Here is a 21065-nt window from a genome sequence, read left to right on the forward strand (position 1 = left end):
ATAAAAATATAAATTTTCCATTTTTTTATTTCCTTGTGCACTGTTCCATTGTATACATGCAACCAAATATTTTCGCGTATTAAAAGAAAACTGTATATACATATAGATGATAGATATTGAAAACAGTGATGTAATACAAAGATATTGCATTTTGTGAACTGTGTAAAAAGAAATTACATCCATTTGGTAAGCTGATTGTTCAAAAATAATTATCAACAATTTGTTGCTCATGTAGAGAAAAAAAGGCACCCTCTCACCCCAAAGGAAAAAAATATGTAAAAAATGTATTAAAACAAAATAGGTAATGTTTTTTTATTTACAAGTCTTGTAAAACACTGTTCCTGTATGAAATATACATTCACGTACTCTCAACAGCAAATTACCTTAACGATAGAATATCGTATCCTTTGTAAACTGATATAGAATTTTAAATATTTTTTTAAATTGCATTTTTCTCGCTTTGGTTCCTGCAGGACAATATATATATTTTTATATATATATATATATATGTATATGTTTAAAATAACTTCAAACAACTATCCATTCTTTGTATATGTCGCCTGAGGGACGAAGTAGAGCTCATGACATTTAAAGTAGACAACAACATATGAAAACAAAATTACCATATTTACATTGTTCGGCTTCTGAATAAATTCCTTACAAGCAACCTTCTAAAGAAATAGAAGATTAAATTAGTTTGGTGATTCAAATGTTAGTGCATTGTACAAATCCAAGTTACATTTCAGTGTTGTGTGGTATTTACCAAACTCTCGTTCTCCACAGGTATTTCCTGAAGAAAGTTTGTGAGCCAGAAGCCAGAAGATTAGTTTTCTATTGATTTTTTTCTTTTAAAACTTTGGAATTCATTTTGCAATCTTTTAAACGTTTAAATGTGGGATCATGATTAGTTTGTAAAAGGATGGCAAGGTATAGACAGTTGTTATAAATAAATCGAGAGCTAATATGACAACTGCTCAACATTTTATTTTCAGTGATTGTTTCTTTACGATATATGGCAAATTTATGCCTGACATATTTTTAAAGTAAATAATCAAGTCTTTCATATCAACCCCCCCCCCCGCACCCAATAAAACACGATTATATCCATCACTTCGTCTGTACTATAACTTTCTTGATTGACCTTGTAAAGGAATATGTATTTATTTTTATTTAAATCAATTAGTCATGGAGCTCTGCTCTAACAGAGACATTCTCTTCCGAAGGAAAAAAATATTATTTTGCGAAGCTTTGTTTTGCAGTGGTCCTCAGCACGTAAACTCGACCTGTAATTTCCACACACACATTCCACAGTAAAACAAGGGAACAAGATCAACAATAGTTAAACACTGAATAGGCAAAGGTTCACTTCCCACTTTTAATTACTGAAACCAGAACAGAACGAGCGGAAGTGTCTGTAAAGGTAAGAGGTATGAATTTTGCACTCAGAACAAAGATTGTGGCTGGCCTGTTGGCGCTAGATGCCATGTGGGTCAGCATCAAATCAATTCCAGTTGATACGTAAATATCAAAAATTAAAAAATTAAAAGTCCAGAGTTGATTTACATGTATGTAAAATCATAGGTCTCATAGTCCCGTCAGTTACACACCTCCTTCTTAAATGTAACCCTGTGGCTTGACCTTGTCAAGGGAGAAATCTGAATTTAATCTCATTTTGAAAAACGCTATGAGTTTTAAAGCAGTGGATTAGCTGAGTAATATTGTAATCGGTCCCTGTTAATTTTTTTTTCTTTCATTCTTCTGTTTTGAAACCATATTTTTACTTGACGGTCGGTCAAATTGAGCATTCGGGAAAGCTGGAGGCGTTTCTCTTTGTTTATATAGACACTGAAGAAGAATTCTCTTTCTAATTCTCTAATCTGATATTTGGTGTATGGACATCTCTTTTTACGGGTACGTTGTCCACCTGTGGAATGAAAAAAGGCAGAAGTGTTTGAAACTTGGTACTGGGAAAAGCTCAGTCAAGGGGCAAATCTGTAAAGTGTTTTGCCTACTCCATGGGTATAACGGTTAGGTCCTATTCTACAGGCTAGCTCTTTATCTTATCGAGCTTTCTATGGGGAAAGGGTACAGAAAACGCAGAGCCCACATTTCTTCATGTGAAAAAGCAATGATGGCAAACAACGTGTCACTTCGGCAAGGTGGACAGGCATAACACAGAACAAGTATTAGAGTACCTGCCTCATTGTTTGTGCCTGCACTTTTCAAAAGCTATATGCGATGCTTGGTACCGTGGTGTGACAGACTAAACAAACAGCTGCACATAGACATTTCTGTTTTAATCACCTGGTTCACTTCAGCTGACATTATGTTATCAGGGTTAGTAAACACATTTGCAACCCCAATCTTTCTCCAGACCATTACAATTGATTTTTATTCTGTCCACAGATACTGGCTTTACATTTCCATGAATGTGTTCCCCCCCCCTTTCTTTTTAATCAGAGGAAATGGCACTGCGTCTAAGGCTGCTATTAAATCATTGCATTCTGATTGACTCCGCTGTTTTTTAAAATGCAGGTATATAGTTATAATAGCAATGTCGTCTCTCAATTTGCCACAATAGGCTTAAAGTTCACTACATAGAGTAGTTCTGGTGGTTTGGAAGGTTTTCAAGGTTCAAAAGCTCTTTAAATTAAATATTGGTCTTATCCCTTTAAAAAAAAAAAAACCTTCCTTTTCTGGAACAGGCCACTATAGAGGTATTTTTCAAAGTTGTTTACTTGCTTTGCCTTTTAAAAAACACATATAAAAATCAGACTTTGACAGATTGAATAACAATTGTAAGTAACAGACTGTTGGACAGAAGGCAACACGTAATTGCCATAATGCCAAAGTAAAATGGCTTCCTTTAGACAAAAAGGCCAGCTTTGGGTTAATTTGTTTCTTTTAATATATTGCTACAGTTCAGGCGGCTACTTTATCTGCTAAACACTATGCTAGTGCAATCGTTAAAATGGTGATGGCTTTGAATTCAGCCCCTAACTAGACTTCTGGTGCAACACATGGCTTTTATAAAATCACTGGATTACCTTGATATCAAAGGAGTCAGGATCCCTTTTTGGTGACTTTACAGGCACAAACGAACGTTATTATATTTTCGAGAGTTTGACCACAGAGCCCTCCTTTATTATTATTTAAAAAAAAAAAAGGAAGGAGAACGATTTTTTTTAAAGGCATCCATTGGCCGGTGGGTATTTCACGGCCAATTTCAGCACTAAACACGTGATCTTGCCTTTTATAACAAAGTTTTGTTGGGGGAAATCTAAAGGCCCTTCATAAACCTTATATGCTTATAAAACAGCATATAAAAATTTAACAGCGGTGGTGCGCTAGATTTCAAACTCCCTTTCATAAAGCGCTTGGGCGCTGCCTTTATACGTACTGGAGCTGCTGGATTTCTCCTCATTGTTGCCGGAAGATGACTCCGGGCTGCTGCTCTCTGTCCTCCTCCGCCTCTCCTTCTCCTCTGCTGCTGCTGCTGCCGCCGCCTCTCTGCTGCAGCCGCCTTCCGAACTTGAAGTTGCAGTAGCTGTCGGAGGCATTTTCTCGCCATTCTTGTCTCCCGAATAGTCCGCTGAGGACAGGTTTTCCGTGGTGCCATACGCCGTCTCGAAAAACTGGTCGAAAGCCTGGGGCAGGACCCCGTTCCTCCCCACCGTGCTATAGAAATTGGACGAGACGTTGGTGGTGGGGTGGTAGACGTTTGCTGTGTTTTTGCCGAACATCTCGCCCATGCTAGCCGTGTTGGTGGCAGGCAGGCAGTCTCTGTGCATGATCTCCTCTGCTGAGTAGCAGTGGGGTAGATTGTTCCTGGGGTGCCATTTACTGGAGGGGTCAATGGCATACTCCCTGAAGGTAACTTCTCTCACAGGTTGGACCTGGGGTAGGTTGGAAGAGTAGGAGTATGTCATAGGGCGAGAAGACGGGGTCTGGGGCAAAAAAGAAGGGAGGCTGGAGAAATCAGGACCCGAGACGTAGTAAGTACAACTTGGCAAATACATGTTAGAGGAACAAGGAACACGCTCATCAAAATCCATCATTAGGCTACCTCGGGTTCTCCGCATTAGCTGAGCTTAACATGATTCTCTAATGCAGCTGCCTCTTTGAAGCAGATCCGTGAAGTAAGAAATTTGGAGACGTAAGCTGACGTGGAAATCTATCCCCATCCTTAGCAGGGAGGTGCTGGTCATGTGACCAAATGTTGAAATTGACAAGCTGCAAGTATGGGCCCTTTTTTCTTTGTAGCCATCTCAAGGGAAGCAACAGATCGTCACTTTGGTATTCTCACCAAAAGCACGTAATCTAAAATATAACTCATGCTTGCCTTGTGTACCCTTAGAGGACAAAAAGACGCATGACACTTTTTCCTACTTATCAGTTTGACCAATTGCACCAGGTCGCTGTGGAATAGAAAGAATTAGCAATTCCCACATGTTAGGTGAGATCTTTTTTTATTTGTATACAGTATTTGCAAAAAAACCAAGAGAAATTAAATGATTGTTTTTTCCTGCGATCTGATTTCTAGCATTGAATGCTCCCAAAGCAATCGGTCGGTATATTTTGGTTTGTGCAGAAGATAGTCGCCCTGCAGGGTTTTGCTTGGAAGAATGTGCCAGGGTCAAGTCTGTACTGATTTTCATGGTGAATAGATTACATGCTTGCATTCATTTTCACTTCCGAAGCGCTTAGTGTCTTCCTTTCCTTTTTAACATATTAACCTCAAATACCCTGTCCGATTTTATCCAAGTTTTGCTAGAGATATTTAATAACATTTTATTCCCATCATGAAGGTTCTCTTTTTGCTTTTTCTCCAAAGCGTTGCCTTCTTTATTTGCAATGTTAGGAAGTCCTTTAAATTCCAGACCACTGCGTAAAGAGGGCATCTGATCTCTTTGCCTAAACAGTGCTGCTAAAGACCTGGGAAACCAAAAGATGTTGGGCTATTCCGATTTCACAAATATTCTATGTTTAATTGCCAGAAGCCTTGTTAAAAATATTTTTATATCCTATTACCCCGTAGAAACAAACTTCCAGAACCCAGATACTTTTATTTTTTCTTCAGACCATCGCTGGACGTTGAGATCTAGATAGACCTATTTTAAAAACGTAGTGAAGCTTTTACTAGTGTTGCATGAAAGGGATGATGTGGAAAGCGGATTGTACAGGGCAGAGACTAAAAAGTGTGTCTCTGCCAACAAAAATGCACATCCCATAGAATGATCTTTGCCAAAGAAAACAGAGAAATAAGCCAGCACCTTTTGAGGCATGAACAACCTTAAGCTGTTGGGAAAAAAAAAACGTTTTTCCTATCGATATCAGAAAAGAAATATTCAGGTTCTGGCTCATTTTAATCAAAACAGTAAAACAGAATTACACTAAGGCCACAAACGACTATGGTGAAGTTGGTGTAATTAAGAAATTGGAAATATTTCACCATCTCTGTTCCTTTAGACCTGGGCGAGCAATGGAAGGAAAACTAAAAATATTAAAATAACAACATTTTGAATTTTTCTACGTCCACAATGTAGTGAAAGTATTTATATATCAGGGGAAAGTTCTATTGTAAATTTTGGAGATCTTCGGTATTTAAATGTCAACATCGATTTGTTTATTTATTGCTTAGCTTATCGTAACTGACTTAATAACAAATCTTATCATGTTGTGCACTGACTAAATATTCCCATTATGTATTTTCGCTAAATTATAGTTAACTATTACATTTGAATTCAAGCTGTAAATATCAACATTATCAAGTAATGACTTTGTAGTGGAGTAAACTAATTTATTAGCATTAATGTTTATATGCCTTTTTTATTTTACAAGGGTTACGAATCACAAATCAAATGCTCTGGACATATCCCTTTAATGAACTCTTTATTTTGGTGTGCTGCAAGAACTTTTATGCTCCCTCAGTGTTTGTGAGCTGAACTTGAAATTATTAATTAATCTTCAAGCTTGACATATTTGCCAGAAAGTGGATGGAAGTAAGAGATATGCATGTCATCAAAGTGCTACCTGAAGACTCCATTGTCGTTTGGGGATTGTAAAAATGTTTTTAAGCCGCAGAAGAACTCTGCAGCATCCATGCTTAGACTTCTTCCTTAATTCTACACTTTTGCCTTTATTTAGTTTCCTCTTTAGGCTTTTTTTTTTAAGACTCTTTTGCTCTCTGAGTACAGTTCATCTCCCTCCTCCCTCCCTTTCAATTCTCAATATTAAAATCTATTTCCCCCTTCCAGACAAAAGGAATGTATAAAGGATTTCAGCGACTTTGAGATAACAAAGGCGCCACCATTGCAGAGGTTCGCCCCGCCTCTGTGTGATGGCAAACAAATTCTTGCACTTGTATTAGGGCTTTTAAGGCTATAATTGAACACGGCGCGTCTAGGAGAACCGAAAACAGTTCTAGACTGACCTGCGGTTTTATAGCACTTTTGGCAGTCAACTTCAGCTTGTGTGAGAACAGACATGACAGAGCTGACCAACGGTTAATCGGGAGACACCACCTACTTGGAATCGCTGCAGTCCCCTCTTAATTAAATAAATCTCAAACCTTGGGGATAGAACGGGCTGCAGTTCTGAAAAAAGGTTTGTATGTGGCTATTTCCTGCTCGTATTTACATTCAATTTCTGTCGTACAGTTAAAGGCTCTGACTTGCTGTTTTCATGTATGCCTATTTGAAACAAAGGGAAATCATGATGGGATGAAGGCAAGAACGCAATTAATAATGCAAGTCCAGCTAACATTATATTAAAGGACACTGCACAGCCTATGCGGAATATACATGCTTAGTTTTGATGGTTTGCTATGTATTTTCCCAGAGAAGTAGGGTACTTAGTCTGTTAGAACATGCTTTAACACAAGAGAAAACAAAATGCCTCCTGACAAATGATTACATCTGTAGAACAATTAGAAACGATTATTGAAAACATTTAAGGTTGCAGCTAGTGTAAGAATAAGCAGACACCCAAGGCGGAGTTAGTTCTCTGCTTTATTTGCTGCTAAGTGAAACAGACATAAAGTTCGCTTAAAGCCCCGGAATGTCTGGGTAATTGCAGTAAGACTGCTCTTATGTTGCTGTTTTAAACACAATTATACTGTTTATTATTTTGTCTAATTTTGAATTGCTCTTTTAATACAGTCATTGGGACTTCCGCGTTTAGAAAGCAAATAGCACCGTGCATTGCCCCTGCTAACCTCAGTGAGAACAGCAAAAACAAAAGAAGGCATTTCATTTTGAGAAGCAAAATGCATTCAGTCCTCTTTTACAACTATTTCGTCTGGCTGAGGAAGGGCAATGTGTATAATCATGTTATGTGCTTTGCAACTGCGCTGCATGACATTCTAGATACATTTTACAATGGACGCAAATATCTCTAATAGGTGAATACACTTTATGAGCAGATTGGGCCATGTCTACCTATACAAAGCGAAGAAAAATTAATCCATACTTTGGAGCGATATAAACAAAGCTAGGATGTCACGTCCAGAGTTTGTATATATCTGGTGTGCGGAAGGAACTTCTAAAAACAATATAGGGTATCTTTAAAAGGTCAAGTTCTATAATGTGTAAAATCTTGCCATTTTGTATTATATTTGTGGGAGTTTTCGTAAAAACAAATCGCACTATAATTTATATTAAATATTAGGGTGAATACCTGTGTTTCACAGTAGAAGTGTATACTAAGTGTAATTTATATGCAAAACGAGTTAACTAAAATATTACACCTTTATTGATTTTTGAAAATTAGCATATTTTCAATAAGCATGCTTTTTGATAGAATTTTGATGTCTCCAAAATTATGAACTAATTAATTGTTACAGCATATGGGTATTTATGCTTTTCTTTCTATATACATGCAGTTATTATAGTAGGGCAATATTAGGAAATACACAACATATTTTGGCCAACGAAAACCTCATAACTTCTTTCTTTCTAATGAAAAATGCCTATAAGGTCGCAACACTTTGAAAAAAATTGTCTTAAATGTAATTGTTTAAATTTCCTGACGATTGTTTGGATTAAACATTATTTAAGACTTACTAGTTCTCTACTCAGCTATTTTTCTCTTTTCCTTTTTGACCACTATACTACTGAGCTATACGGTAATAACCAAAATATAGTTTTTCCCCTAAACACATTTCTTTAACATTTTAAGAAAAAAAATGGTAACAATATTTTGATAATGGATTTCAAACACTAATACCTCTGCTATTACAGCTAGTAGGGATTTATCAAAAGAGCAAGATGCATTTCCAAAATTATGATATGGAATAGTCTCTTTATTATTCAAAACCAGGCACTACGTAATTGTAGTCATATTATGGAGGTGCAAATTTATATATAAAGAGAAAGCAAATGTAAATACAAAATTGAGTCACAGTTCAACTGAAGTCTTGGTATATTTAACGGCCTTAAATTAATTCTGACGAATAAGCTTTTTAAAACAATTTTACTTACCAAATTGGAGATTGTACATGATTTTATTAGCATTGAAAATGTTGTATGTTAAAGTTACAATGTTTGGAAAAATGATTTTCCTTTATCGTGGTCTCTTTTAATACTTAAATAAGACTTATGACGATATGAATAAAGCTACACGATTTTAGCATTTAACAAGAATATCTCATATTCACTTAGAATGATGCTCGATATCGAATAGCTGTTACTGAAAGTAAGGCAACATTCCGATAATTGTAACAAATATAAACACAGAGGTGTTTCTCTTTTTAACAAGGAATTTATTCTGCTAAATAGAATAATCTCTTTCAAATTTTATTTTCCTGTTCTTTTTAACCAAAATATTAGATATTATTTATAACATACCACAAGCACCGTTTTAAGTGCTGAGTCTTTCTCTCATTATTCTGTTTCCGAAAACGTGTTTTTCTGGAAAGCGTCGAGACCCAGAGTATACATTTGCCTACAGTGTCATGGTATTTTTGTGTACCATCTGTAAGAGAATCGAGGCAGGGTCAAAAATAAGGTGGGCATAAGGAGGTGTTATATTGGACGTCTAGGTGTTTCTGAAATTGTTTGACTGTCGATGGTGCCATAAATATCTTCCTTTCTCTACTTGATTGTGCAGCTATATTTTTCCAATACATGAAAATATACAATAACTAATTTATTTCCATGTATCCACATACAGGTGCAAGAGACTTCTGACAAATGTGGGCTGCAGGGGATGGGTGTCTAAACCAGTTGCTCTAAAGTGTCTGCGAAAGCAAAATTCTTCGCTTGTTATCCTTTGATATAGAAAGCCAGACACTTTTAACTGAGTTCCACCCATATTCATCTCCACAGATGACTAGGATAATTAACGTCACCTGTAGTAAACAGGTTCCAATCACCTTTCATGCAGATGTATTTTATGTGGAATTAATCATTAATCTTCAAGAGTTATTTCAAGAAACCTAGTTATAAAACAATAAGACTATACCTCTATCCTTACATAAAATGTACAGACTCGTGATCTCCTGGTGCAAAGTCCACAGAGATTTGACCCACAACCATTTGCTTACACAATTGATGCGCCGTCTGGGAACTGCGATGCTGTTTATCTGAACAACAGAAACAACCCCGCCAGAACATTCCAATGCCCACATATATTTAAAAGTATTGCTACAGGTGATGCCTTGAACTTGACCTTAGGTATGTTAATCAATGAAATACATGCTGGGAGAAAAATCTGATTGTATTGCTTCCTACAGAAGGTTATTTTGTTATATTGGAATTCAGGGTTACAACAACGAAGTTCAATTCCTGTGGTATATATAATATGCTCTTAATGTTAAGATTTTAAAGTTATAGGCAATAAAATGTCGCTAAGGCGAGACAAACTCTTTTTATTTTGGTTATTCCTGGGGGCTGAGATCCGCATTTCACTGCGCATCCTAAAAAAAAAGTCAATCAGCTAAATCCGATTGTGTAATACTCAGTGTTTTCGCTAATGCATGTTGAATTTTAACAGCGATAGATGAGGGGTTTTAAAAAAATATTTTGTCCACTCACCAAAAAAAAAAAAAAAAAAAAATCAGATTCTACTATGCCACCCTGCTAACTGTATAGGAGAGCCCTACTCAAGAATTGTGAAACACACCGACCTAAAGACATTTCTTCAAGGATTGTTTCAGGGGGCGGGTACAGGAAGTATCATTATACTAAGCCTGTCAAACCAACGACTTCGAACATTAACATATTCTGATGGACTCTAAGAACTATATTATAATAAAGGTAACCTGTACTTATGTAACTTTTAAAATCTTATATTTGTAAAATACAAGTTGTAGATTGTAAAATGTAACAGCTTTACCACACACGTTTTATATTGTTCTGTAAGGTCTTCTTCCTTTTGTGTACTGTATTTTAGCTATGCAAATAAAATACAAGGGTGCTTATACAAATATTTTCCCCACAAATCCTAATATGTCCATCATATTGTCAATTTCCTTTTCCTGGCCCATGTCTAGCAATGGTTCAAACATCAATGTAGATATAAATGAAACTATTTAGCAACACAACAATACATTTTATACCATGCACGTATGTAAACTTCTCAAATTCCAACAAAACAAGCAGAGCTGAGATGTGGATCTCTAGTCGTTCCCTTTTTCCTGTTTTTCCTGTTTATTCAATGTGCTATTTTTATTTTGTTAAAGCTGTTTATATTTAGACATATGCCAACCATTAGCTACGGCTGAAAGCAATCCAAGCCTTCTTTGTATTAAGAACTATTCATTTTTATGTCTACCCAGCAGCATCCCGAAGGTTAAGAACAGACTGGCCTAAAATACTGTGCCTTCCGATTATTTTTAACCGAGGCTGGGTAGAGCGGCGAATTTCTGATATACTAAACAAATCAAACTATGCTTGGGGAGTTTGATTCAAGGTGATTAAAATTAACTTCGGATTCATTTAAATTTAAATGATTAAAATCCTGTGGAAATTTGTTTTCGGATATTCCACATATGGCCAAAACAGGCAGGTTAAATAACCATCCTAAGGGAGCATTAAGGAAATTCGTCCATGGATGGCTTTATTCTTGTAGGTTTTTCCCGTCTCCTTAATTCTCTTGCAAGATTAAATAATAACAAAAAGAGGCAAACAATGAGAAAAAATTACTCGGAAAGAAACTCAACCGATTCTTTTTCAATTACATTTGAGCAAACTCTTAGAGAAACAGACAAATACAAATCCAATTATCCAGCACCATCACTACATGCACCCTCTAATTTTGGGTTTGACACTCCCAGCACCTTTCATCTTTCTTTAATGCTAAAACCCTTTTGTTGTTTCCACCTATGTTGTGCTCCGTAGCATCTTTTGGCAAGTTGAAGCCTTGCCCCCAAGCGACCATCAGAATTAATACTTTTATAAATGGCTTGGTCGTCACCATTAGCCGCACTCATTCCCCCAAACTTCTGACGCAAAATCTGTACTTCTTTTTATATCATGGGAGAGAGCTAGATTGGAAGGTTAAGCAGGGGAAGAGGAGGAGGAGTGGGCTGAAAAACCGCCGCAAAGGCCTTCCAAATGACATTGCTTTACAAATCACCGGTCCCACACTGTTTTGAATTCAACATCAGCAGCAGGGAGAGGGAAACCATTGAGCAAGATCGAGGAAAAACATTTAAATCTTACCCCAGTGTCCGAAATCTTCTTCCCTTGTGCAAACATCAAAAACCGGAGACTAATAGCTAGGATCCCGCGCCTCGCTTGATGGCACTCCAGACACCCACTCAGTAGTGGCTTTCCTATCCATACAATACACCTGGTCCACAAAAGTATTTCTTCTAGAACCTAAAGGTTTTTTATCGCACCCAGGCACGCAAAGAAACTGAGCCGCTAAGGTGCATAAGCTTTCTCACAGACTTCAGCCTAGCCTACTTGGAAAATGCATCATGCTAAGCATTTCTTTTCTCAGTCCTGCTAAAATTTCCGACTGAAATTCTAATACAATAAGGTAATTGCAGTAGGCTAACTGCAGTATAATTCCGTGTATTCCCATCGCCCTAGAAGAAAAGTCCAAGAGTTTTTGATCACTGGACACACTGACGTTCCCTCTCCAATACACCGTGGGTCACAGTACAGTAATGACCGTGGATTGTGCGTTGTAGGACTTGACCTTTTACTACGTAGAGGAGGGCGCTTTCTTTCACGCTGCAGGAGGAGAGGGGGGAAGGGAAGATGCTCTCTTAGGGGATCTTTAATCAGAAATCAGATCTAGGAGCGGCAAAGACCATTGCATTTCAGCACGCCATATTTTCACTGGGGCGTTTTCGCAGAGCGTTAATGAACATTTGCATTTCGTAGCTGCAGTTAATGAGCCAAATCCCTACAAAGGGGGCAATTAGCAAGGAAAGAATAGGAGGCTTCCAAGAAAATAAGCAACAATAGGCTAAAACACCCAAGCCAATCCCACATTTTGCGGGAACTGTCCCGTCAGAAAATAATTGTAATGTCAGCAGTCAACATGGTCCGTAGTTTATTTGAGAACAAGTATAATTTGGGAAAGGAAACGACTATCCCTCATATTTTTTCTGTTCTTCAACCACAAGAAAATCTTTAAGGACATCTCTTCAAATCATCATTTTAAGTTCATTTTAAGTTAATTTAAAAGTTCCGAATGACAACAAACCGCCTTTTTATAGCATATCTTTTTCGTATTAAGCACTGTTTTTATTTCATTGCTAACGCTGCCTACACAGGCACTGAAATGTGTATTTTACTTAAGACAGCAACATTTTGTAAACTTAAATTTATAGTTTGGAGGTCTAGATACTTACCGTTTGTTCAGACATGAAAAATATAAAGTCATTTCCATAGAAGCGTGACATAATTCTATATCCCATTCATTACAATTTTAAGCACCACACTTGGTTTCTTTCGAAATGATTTCTTAGAAATCTAGTAATTTTAAACGGAAGTATTTTTAAGAAAGAGGAAAGAGACATAATTTTGCCGTTAAACTAATCCCTTTTAGGAAATATGCTGCTGTCAAGTTTTATTTCCCGTTGCAAACCACCTTTGTTGCTGCCAGGAGTTAAAGGCGGAGATAGATTAAATACCATCTTATTCTCTTGCTGTGGAAAAAATACAAAACATTTGTTTTACTCTTCCGTCCTCATCAAATATCATAAAACATTTCTAGTCTATGGGAATTCTAAATCCAATGTTCTAAGGACGTCAGATATTAGAAGATTATAAATCAACATATTCAGACACTTGGAATTAAGGTTTATGTTGCTGAATCCTGCAAGAATTGCAAAATATGAGGCTGCGCTAATCTTTTTATCTTTAATTATGTTTTTCATTTTGCACCGAGACAGAAATATTACCTTGACATTACTGTTGCCATAAATGCTCTAAATATAAAACATTAGCTTGCCTTCATTTTTTTCTATATACAACATTTTCCAGGGATCTGGGGGAAAAAGTTAAAACCTCTAGGTGTCTTTTATTTGTTCTGATTTTAAAATAAATAAAATAATAATAATAAATAATAAACAATACATCAATAACAACAACAACCCTCCCAGGCTATTTTGGGTTATTTTAAATGTATGCAAATAAAATGCTGAAAGTGTATACCACTATCAAACATTACAGATACAATGACTCCCCCCCCCCCCATTTGAATATATTCCTGGTAGTGTTGAGAATATAAATAATGTTTTTCTCAGACCCATGTGCATGGGAGTACTTTGTGAAGTAGTGTATCGCGTTTGTTAATTATTTTCGTTGGTGATGTATTTATCTATAAAACACATATTACGGACATATTTTATAACGTTGGCGTCAGATTGCTGAGACGGGAATATCTAATACAACAGCAATTTGTATTTGCAAATGTAAATGCCAACAGCTTTTGGATGGTAAATTAAGGTAATAAATAACATACACCCACGCACATGCATATATAGGTGTGTTTATGTATACACAAGAAGACTAGATAGATAGATAGATAGATAGATAGATATCCGAAATTAAAGCGGTCATATGTTTCACAATTAAAAAGAAGAAAACTTAATCAGTGAAGTGTCTTAAAATCATGCCATTAATCTATTCCTCTTCATGTTTGCTAACAGATTATTCGATATTAAGTAAAGTACAGCGAATTTCCCTTTCCCTACATTTCATAGCGCGGTCAATTTTAAAGAATTCTTCAATTAATAAATCAGTAAGCACAGCTAATTCTTAATTTGTTATTAAATCAGTTGACGCATTGATAAGTAAAACAATTACCAACGGATGAAGCTAAATCCGTACGTGAGGTCAGTTATTGGCCCAATTCTGCATCCCCCTACGTAAGTAAATAATTTTACTCGAGTGAATAATCCCAGCAAGATCAATAGAACTCACCTGACTAAAGCTATTAACTTTCCCATGTATGTTTTGTACAGTCGAAGCCTAAATCAGGAGGTGGTTTGCCGGACAGTTAATGGGGGACGTAATGTGCCTTAAAAAAGAAGAACAAGGAGTCCGGTGGCACCGTAAAGACTAACAGATTTATTTGTGCATAAGCTTTCGTGGGTAAAAAACCTCATCTCTTCAGATGATACGTTTGCGCCACAGCTCAGAGCTTACTGTGATAACAATTCTTAATAAGGCCCGAACCTTCCATTTTTAGGTGTTGGTGTATTCCCATTAACTGAATAAGACTAGACGAGAGCTAGACCCTGGTTTGAATTATTGTTATACGTCTGCGCCTTGGGCCTAATCCCACTCCTGCTGAAGTCAGTGGGATTTTTCTATACTTAAACGGAAGCAGGAGAGGAACCTTTATTTGTTAGGAAAGAGGACCTTATCCTATTTCCTTTGAAGTCAATGGGAACTTGCAATGCATTTCAATGAGAGCAAGGTCAGGTCCAAAATGTTATGTTGCTCCTTGTAAGCATCACAATTGAAATTGCACACTTTTTACACTATAAAATACGTACACTGTAAAAATATATAGACACCAGTGGAAATTTAAATCCAGTAACCCAGTTTCAGCACGGGGATTTAGCTGATAGGTAGTCTATCTGAACAAAATTTTCATTCATTAGTTCTGATAAAGAGTTACTAGAAATGGTTTTAAAGTGATTTTATTAAACCTATTCACATTTTTAAACAATTACTCTTGGGTATTATGTAACTGCTATTGCTTTTGGAAGAGTTTGCTAAACTATTTGTTAGTATAATATATTTAAGTGCAAATTATATGCAACTTGAATTGTGCAATACAAATATAAATTACGTGTAAATTATATGTAATTTGAAGTATGTTATATACATACAGAGTACGTACGAGTGTAAATGCGTGTGTTTGTATCTGTATTTCTTCAGTCAAACTAACGATTATAAATAACGAAACCGAGAAAATGTGCAGACACATTTTGCGTCTATGCCAATATACATATATTCTGGATTCGACAAATTCAGTATCTAAGCTAACACTTTTGATCACCGAAAATATATATGAATGTAGTAAATAAACGCTAACTATATATATAGTGCATAATGCATGTATATACATATATGCACACATACTTATATACATATAATTTACTATATATATATATATATATATATATAATTACCGTTTATTTACTACATTCATATATATTTTCGGTGATCAAAAGTGTTAGACACTGAAACTGTCGAATTCAGAATTGTAACTAATTCCAGAATATAGTGAATTACATTTCCTTTCACTACATCTTAGAATGCTACAAAAACAAATTAAAAACTATGTATCAACTAAGCTTTCGAGTAAGATTCTGCTCTCAGCTACACCAGTGAAAAGCTAAAGAGCTCCTGTGAAGGTGAATGGCATTACTCCGGAAATACTCTGGTGTAACTGAGCAGAACTGGGCTTTCAGATGTTCCCCTGCAAAATGCAATGGTATGCCATTCTGATTACTCTCTTTCTTTCTTCAGTATAGAAGCATACGCATTCCACGGTTTATTAGGAAAATGTATAGAGTATCATTCGATTGATGCATCAGTAGATGTTTGTTCTCTCCTACCCCCGGTCCCCATCAATAGACGCCCTCTCCTGCAGTTCTTATTCAGGCAAAACTCACATGGACATCAATAGGACTGCAGAATATCTCCCTAAGAGCCCAATGCAACAAGATGCTGAGCTCGCCTAACTCCCTTTTAGTCCAGTCGGCGTTAAGGGCCCACAGCCCGTCTCAGAAGATGATTAGAATTTTGCACAATCCGAATCTGTGCTTCCGAACGAATGGATTACAACAGCAGTATAAGTGTCCGAGACCTTTAATAATTCCGCTTGAGCAAATTATAAATGAACCTCTTTGATACTTTGTAATGACAGGTTCTTCTTTTCGGCCTGTTCTCCCCACCCTTAGCGACAGAACACTTTCACTTCATTTCTTATGTAGTTATTTAAAAAAAAAGAAGAAGTCAATATAAGACGTTGTAATTGAAATACTGTTTGATTTTATTCTCAATGATTTTCTTAGCAGTCCAGAGAAATGTAGTTTAACATATTTTTACTGAGTGTGACGTAACAGTGGCTGACTTTTGAAGAGATACAAGTGACCGTAGTAAATGTTAATTTTGTTACTGGATTGTTGGGTGATTTAACCTTATACCATTTCAAAAATACAAAAATTCACTCCCCTAACACACTAGAGGAACCTGCGAGAAAAAACAAAATAAAATCCTGCACGTTTTCTACACAAGTTTGCGTTCTTAGAAAGTCAGCTGGTATTCTGAAATATCAAAACGTATTAAGTGAAATCTCTCAGACACAAGAAGTTCCTGGAAAAAAGACATTTCTGCCCTGTATACTTATCCAAGGTTTGCGTTAAATCAGACTTGTAGAGCTAAGCTCCAGAAAGGCCTCTATTTTGACCTATAAAGAGGTAGATTCCTTTGAATTTCTGAACTGTAATCCTAGAAGTCTATAGTTAGCACGGTATAGGATACTTTTATTTGCCGTAAAGGTTTCCCAATAATTCTAATTAGGATAGCAGACCACCTTAGGAGACAGGAAAAAAAGTTATTGAAGACCATTTCTTTGAATATCACAAGTCTTGTCAACTGGCAAAGACATACACAAGAATCAAAGGCTGGTATGCAGCTTCTTAATAGAAATTATGGCCTTCTAGACTCAGATTAGATGAAAACAGATTTTTACGACGGTTCAGTCTATAATATAGCTCGATAAATATAGATATGAAGTAAAATATCAGATACAACATTATATGTTCTACTTTCTTTCTTACTATATATGTGTGTCCCATCTGGACAAAAAAGAGGTAAGGCATGTAAAATAAGAGCCAGGTGACCAGTGTTCGTTCCACTGGAGCTCTCTCGCTACAAAGACGAGTTGGAAACGCGAGGTGGCGCCCTTGATCTACTAATCCTAGAGACGACTATTCATGAGCTGTCAAAAGTCAAGGTCACAAATTGTCTTTTTTCGTCAAGGTCAAGGTTTAAGGCCTTCCTAGTCCTGTCACTTCAACAAATACCAAAACCTTCCCGCGTAGACATATCCAGTCCTAGCAATAAACCTTAAATACTGCCATCTCTGCATTTGTGGGTCTTCTAACAACTGTTTTTCATTTTCATTCAGGGGCTCCGGCACTACACTGATGTCATTCCTCCCCCCACCCCCATTCAAAATACCTGACTCTTTAACCTGACTGAAACATTTATAGTTTAGTAAAGCTAGTTATCAAGAGTCCCCACCCCAGCTAAATAATTTACAGGAAAATATATGAACTATTTAAGTGATCGAAGAGAACGTTTTTACAAGATAGATACATTATTTTTCACGGAATGCACGTAAATATGGAAAAATAAAGAGTATTTCTTTCAGGTTTTGTTACAGTGACTATTTTATTAACAGTATTAATACTACTAGATCTATCTACACGTCTTGAATTTTCATTTTCAATAGAAATGTAAAAAATAAGGGTGCACAAATACATTTTCACAGTGCGCTGATTTTTTTTATTATTATTTACAAGATAGCATCTTATAGTGAATAAAAACAAAAATAATGTGCTGGTTGAAATAACTGTTTGGATTTAAAAGGTGCGGTAAAATGAATCCCTCAACTTCTTAATGTTGCCTCAGAACAGACAATAAACAAGGTAAATGACTAATTACTTATAGATCAAAATATAGAACATAGAAATCAAAATATTTCTGGGAACACAACATGTATTTCTCAGTTTGGAGTTCTCTGATATTTTTTTCCCAGAAAGGACTTTTTTATTATAATAAAATGCCAACATTCACGTATTTGTATCCACCCAAGAGTTAAACGTTTTACAATTTACTGGGGTTTACCTATTTAACAATTATTGAAGACCATTTGAGGTGTAATATGTGTAGAGTTCTTTTAGAAAATATCTGTCAGACTGTTTGCAGGAAACAGCTCGAATGCTAAAAAAATCAGCTATTGAAAAATAACTCAAAGAAAGCTATTTCCAAACAAGTATTAGCCTTTCTATCCCCAATAGTTTGCATTGTTTTTCATTTGCTCCACAGAGCTTCCGTCATTACTGATGCCTCTGAAATCCTTATTCAGTACCTTCTTTTCATACATAAAATGCATTTCTTAAACATACAGTAATTGTATATTTTCACTATGATTTACCTGAGCAGTAATTCAACATTTGGATTGCAATGGAAGAAAAAATATGTTTACATCGAACTTTATATTTGAACCAGCTTTCAGATTATAACCATTAATAGTGTTCTAGAATACTAAGGTCACAGAAATACTTACAAGATTCTCAGTAAAACGTGTATCTTAATTGAAACTGAGCATTTGAGAGGTGGGCATTTGGGCTCTATAGTTTATCATTTAAACTGTCTGGTCTGGATTTCGGGGGAACAGTCAGTCTTAACCATTTCCTACAGTAATATTTTTTAAAATGCTATAATTCCAAAGATACAGATCTCTTGTTATGAAATAAGAGGTTCATTGTCTTTTTTAATTATTATTATTTATTTTAATCTGGACAAAAATAGTTCTGAAACCTGTGAACTGCTGCTTCTCCATTTTAATCCATTAACTGGTAGTCTTCAATTTGTTGATAACTTTTTTCTCTTTGACCCTCCTGTTTTGGAACCAGATTGTGACCTGTCTCTCTGACAGATTTGTAGTTGCCGATATCCGTCTTCGTTTGTCCTTGGTAATGAATTTATTTGTAGCATATTCCCTTTCGAGTTCTTTTAATTGAACCTTTGTATAAGGCACTCGTTTCTTTCTCCCACGTCTGTACGAGCTCGCATCTGAGGGATGCGAAACGACGTCTGGAACAGAAAAACCATGTATGTAGGCATTATAAAATTATTAATGATTAGGACATCTTCAAATTGCACAGAGGTTAAATCTACAGCGAACTTTAACTCTACCATGCTCAACAGGCTGGGCCACTAAGCGACCGTTAATGAGATGAGATTTCTTTTCTATAGTAAACAGCACTCAACTGCAAAAGTCTTGATTCTCTCTCTCTCACACACACACACACATACACATGTCCTGAAGGGACGTTAGGAAAAATTATACACTGTTTCAATAATTTATGAAGTGTGCAAGCTGCACTATTTATGGAACATTCTTGTTAAGCGTGAATGCATAATACCTTTTTTTTAGCAGGCTTTTCCAGCTATTTCCCTTTTTAATGCCATTAGTAATTCAAGCAGGCATATCTTGAATTCTGGAGCAAAGTCACTCCTGATCATATTAATACCACCAGAACTAGTATAAGTATATGTGTGTGAGGGGATGGGGGAAGAGGGGTCAGTTTTAAAGTTAGCTTGAATGTTTAAAAAACTATAGCACAACCACCAAACACAAAGCAGCAGCAGCAGCAAAAACAACAGCAAGCGCACAATACTACTACTAACTAGTTCTAAGGTTAATAGTGGCGACAGTAAAAAGATTGCAGGAGGACACAAGCCATGCAGGTGCATTACCCGGGAGAGTGGATTTCCAGAGGTGGGGTGGCTGGGTTTGATCTTTGGGGCAGTACATTTGCCCATTCCACCCACTGGTGATTGCCCAAGGCTGATAACTCTCCATGGGGAGTAAGGGCTCATGCCTGGGCTCTCCAGGACCTCCAATTGTGGGCACCACAGGCATATCCAAATAACTCGGCACGGGTTGGTAGGGGCCAGCGGCATAGCCCTGATAGAAAGCCAGTTCCTTAGCCCGGGAAGTGAACTCTTCGCCCGAGACCGAGGTGTCCATATATTTGTCCGCAAAAGTGGAGCCGGGCTGCGCGCAGGACTTGATGCCGTTGTGATGGGTCATGCGGCAGGGGTAGTAGCCGCTGCCAAAGTAGCCATAGGGCAGGGCGGCCCCGGAGGAGCTCTGCACGGCCGCCGAGCAGGGGCTGCACTGTTTGACAGCTGGCTCAGCCATGCCAGAGGCTGGCGCTTCGCTCGACGTGTAGGCAGCCGTGCTGGGGGCGGCCAGGGATGCGGGATGAGCCATCAGATTCCGGCACTGGTTGGCCGCCGCCGCTGCCGCAAAGTTGCTGCCTGCATGAAAACCTTCCATGTTCTTATTGATCTCCTCCAGGCTGTTGTCGTAGAGGAACATGACGGGCTCGATCCAGCGGGGATGGAGGAGCACGGAGGCTGTCATAGCCCGATCAGCATTGAGACTAGTGGCTCTTTTTTAAAAGCCCCAAAGACTGAAAAAAGAGATACTAAATCTCCGAGACTTGACCAGAGCTGACGCGCCAGTGTCGCGCCAGGCGAGAGCCCATTGGCCCGACCGGCCCCACGTGATATGCAAAGCAGCTGATAAACATCTGAGGAATAAAATGAAGATAATTAAATAATGTAATAATCGTGCAGGGGCTGGAATTCCAGCAGCGGGCGGCACAGATCCGGGGCTGCCCCTTTCCACTCACAAATGTGCATGATCAGGGGGGAATAAAAGGCTTGCAAAGAAGAACAGGTATCCTCCCACCCCCCAGGCGTGATTTTCCCCTAGTCCATTCTGTGAAATAATTTCAGTATGATCTCCATGCTATTTCCAATATCACTGAAATTCAAAGCCCT

General features: G+C 37.2%; 2 protein-coding genes and 1 long non-coding RNA gene across 3 annotated transcripts; 1 reads left to right on the forward strand and 2 right to left on the reverse strand.

The window, feature by feature from the left end:
- On the reverse strand, window positions 1–4082 carry HOXA11 (homeobox A11). The gene is made up of 2 exons (XM_005296989.4): window positions 3401–4082; window positions 1–1924 (listed from the first exon to the last, which is right to left on the reverse strand). The coding sequence occupies exons 1-2, from the start codon at window positions 4080–4082 to the stop codon at window positions 1692–1694; spliced, it is 915 nt and encodes a 304-aa protein (XP_005297046.3). The 3' UTR covers window positions 1–1691.
- Window positions 4083–4315: 233 nt separating this feature from the next.
- Window positions 4316–10426, forward strand: LOC112059843 (uncharacterized). The gene is made up of 3 exons (XR_002889114.3): window positions 4316–4456; window positions 5842–6606; window positions 9172–10426. It is a non-coding gene; the product is annotated as an uncharacterized LOC112059843 (long non-coding RNA).
- A 6074-nt stretch (window positions 10427–16500) lies between these two features.
- On the reverse strand, window positions 16501–20717 carry HOXA13 (homeobox A13). Its single transcript, XM_005296990.4, has 2 exons — window positions 19971–20717; window positions 16501–19304 (listed from the first exon to the last, which is right to left on the reverse strand). Exons 1-2 carry the CDS (start codon window positions 20641–20643, stop codon window positions 19060–19062), a joined length of 918 nt encoding a protein of 305 aa, XP_005297047.1. The 5' UTR covers window positions 20644–20717; the 3' UTR covers window positions 16501–19059.
- Between the last annotated feature and the right edge of the window lie 348 nt (window positions 20718–21065).

Source organism: Chrysemys picta, chromosome 2, assembly GCF_011386835.1.
Source record: "Chrysemys picta bellii isolate R12L10 chromosome 2, ASM1138683v2, whole genome shotgun sequence".
Classification (NCBI taxonomy): domain Eukaryota; kingdom Metazoa; phylum Chordata; order Testudines; family Emydidae; genus Chrysemys; species Chrysemys picta.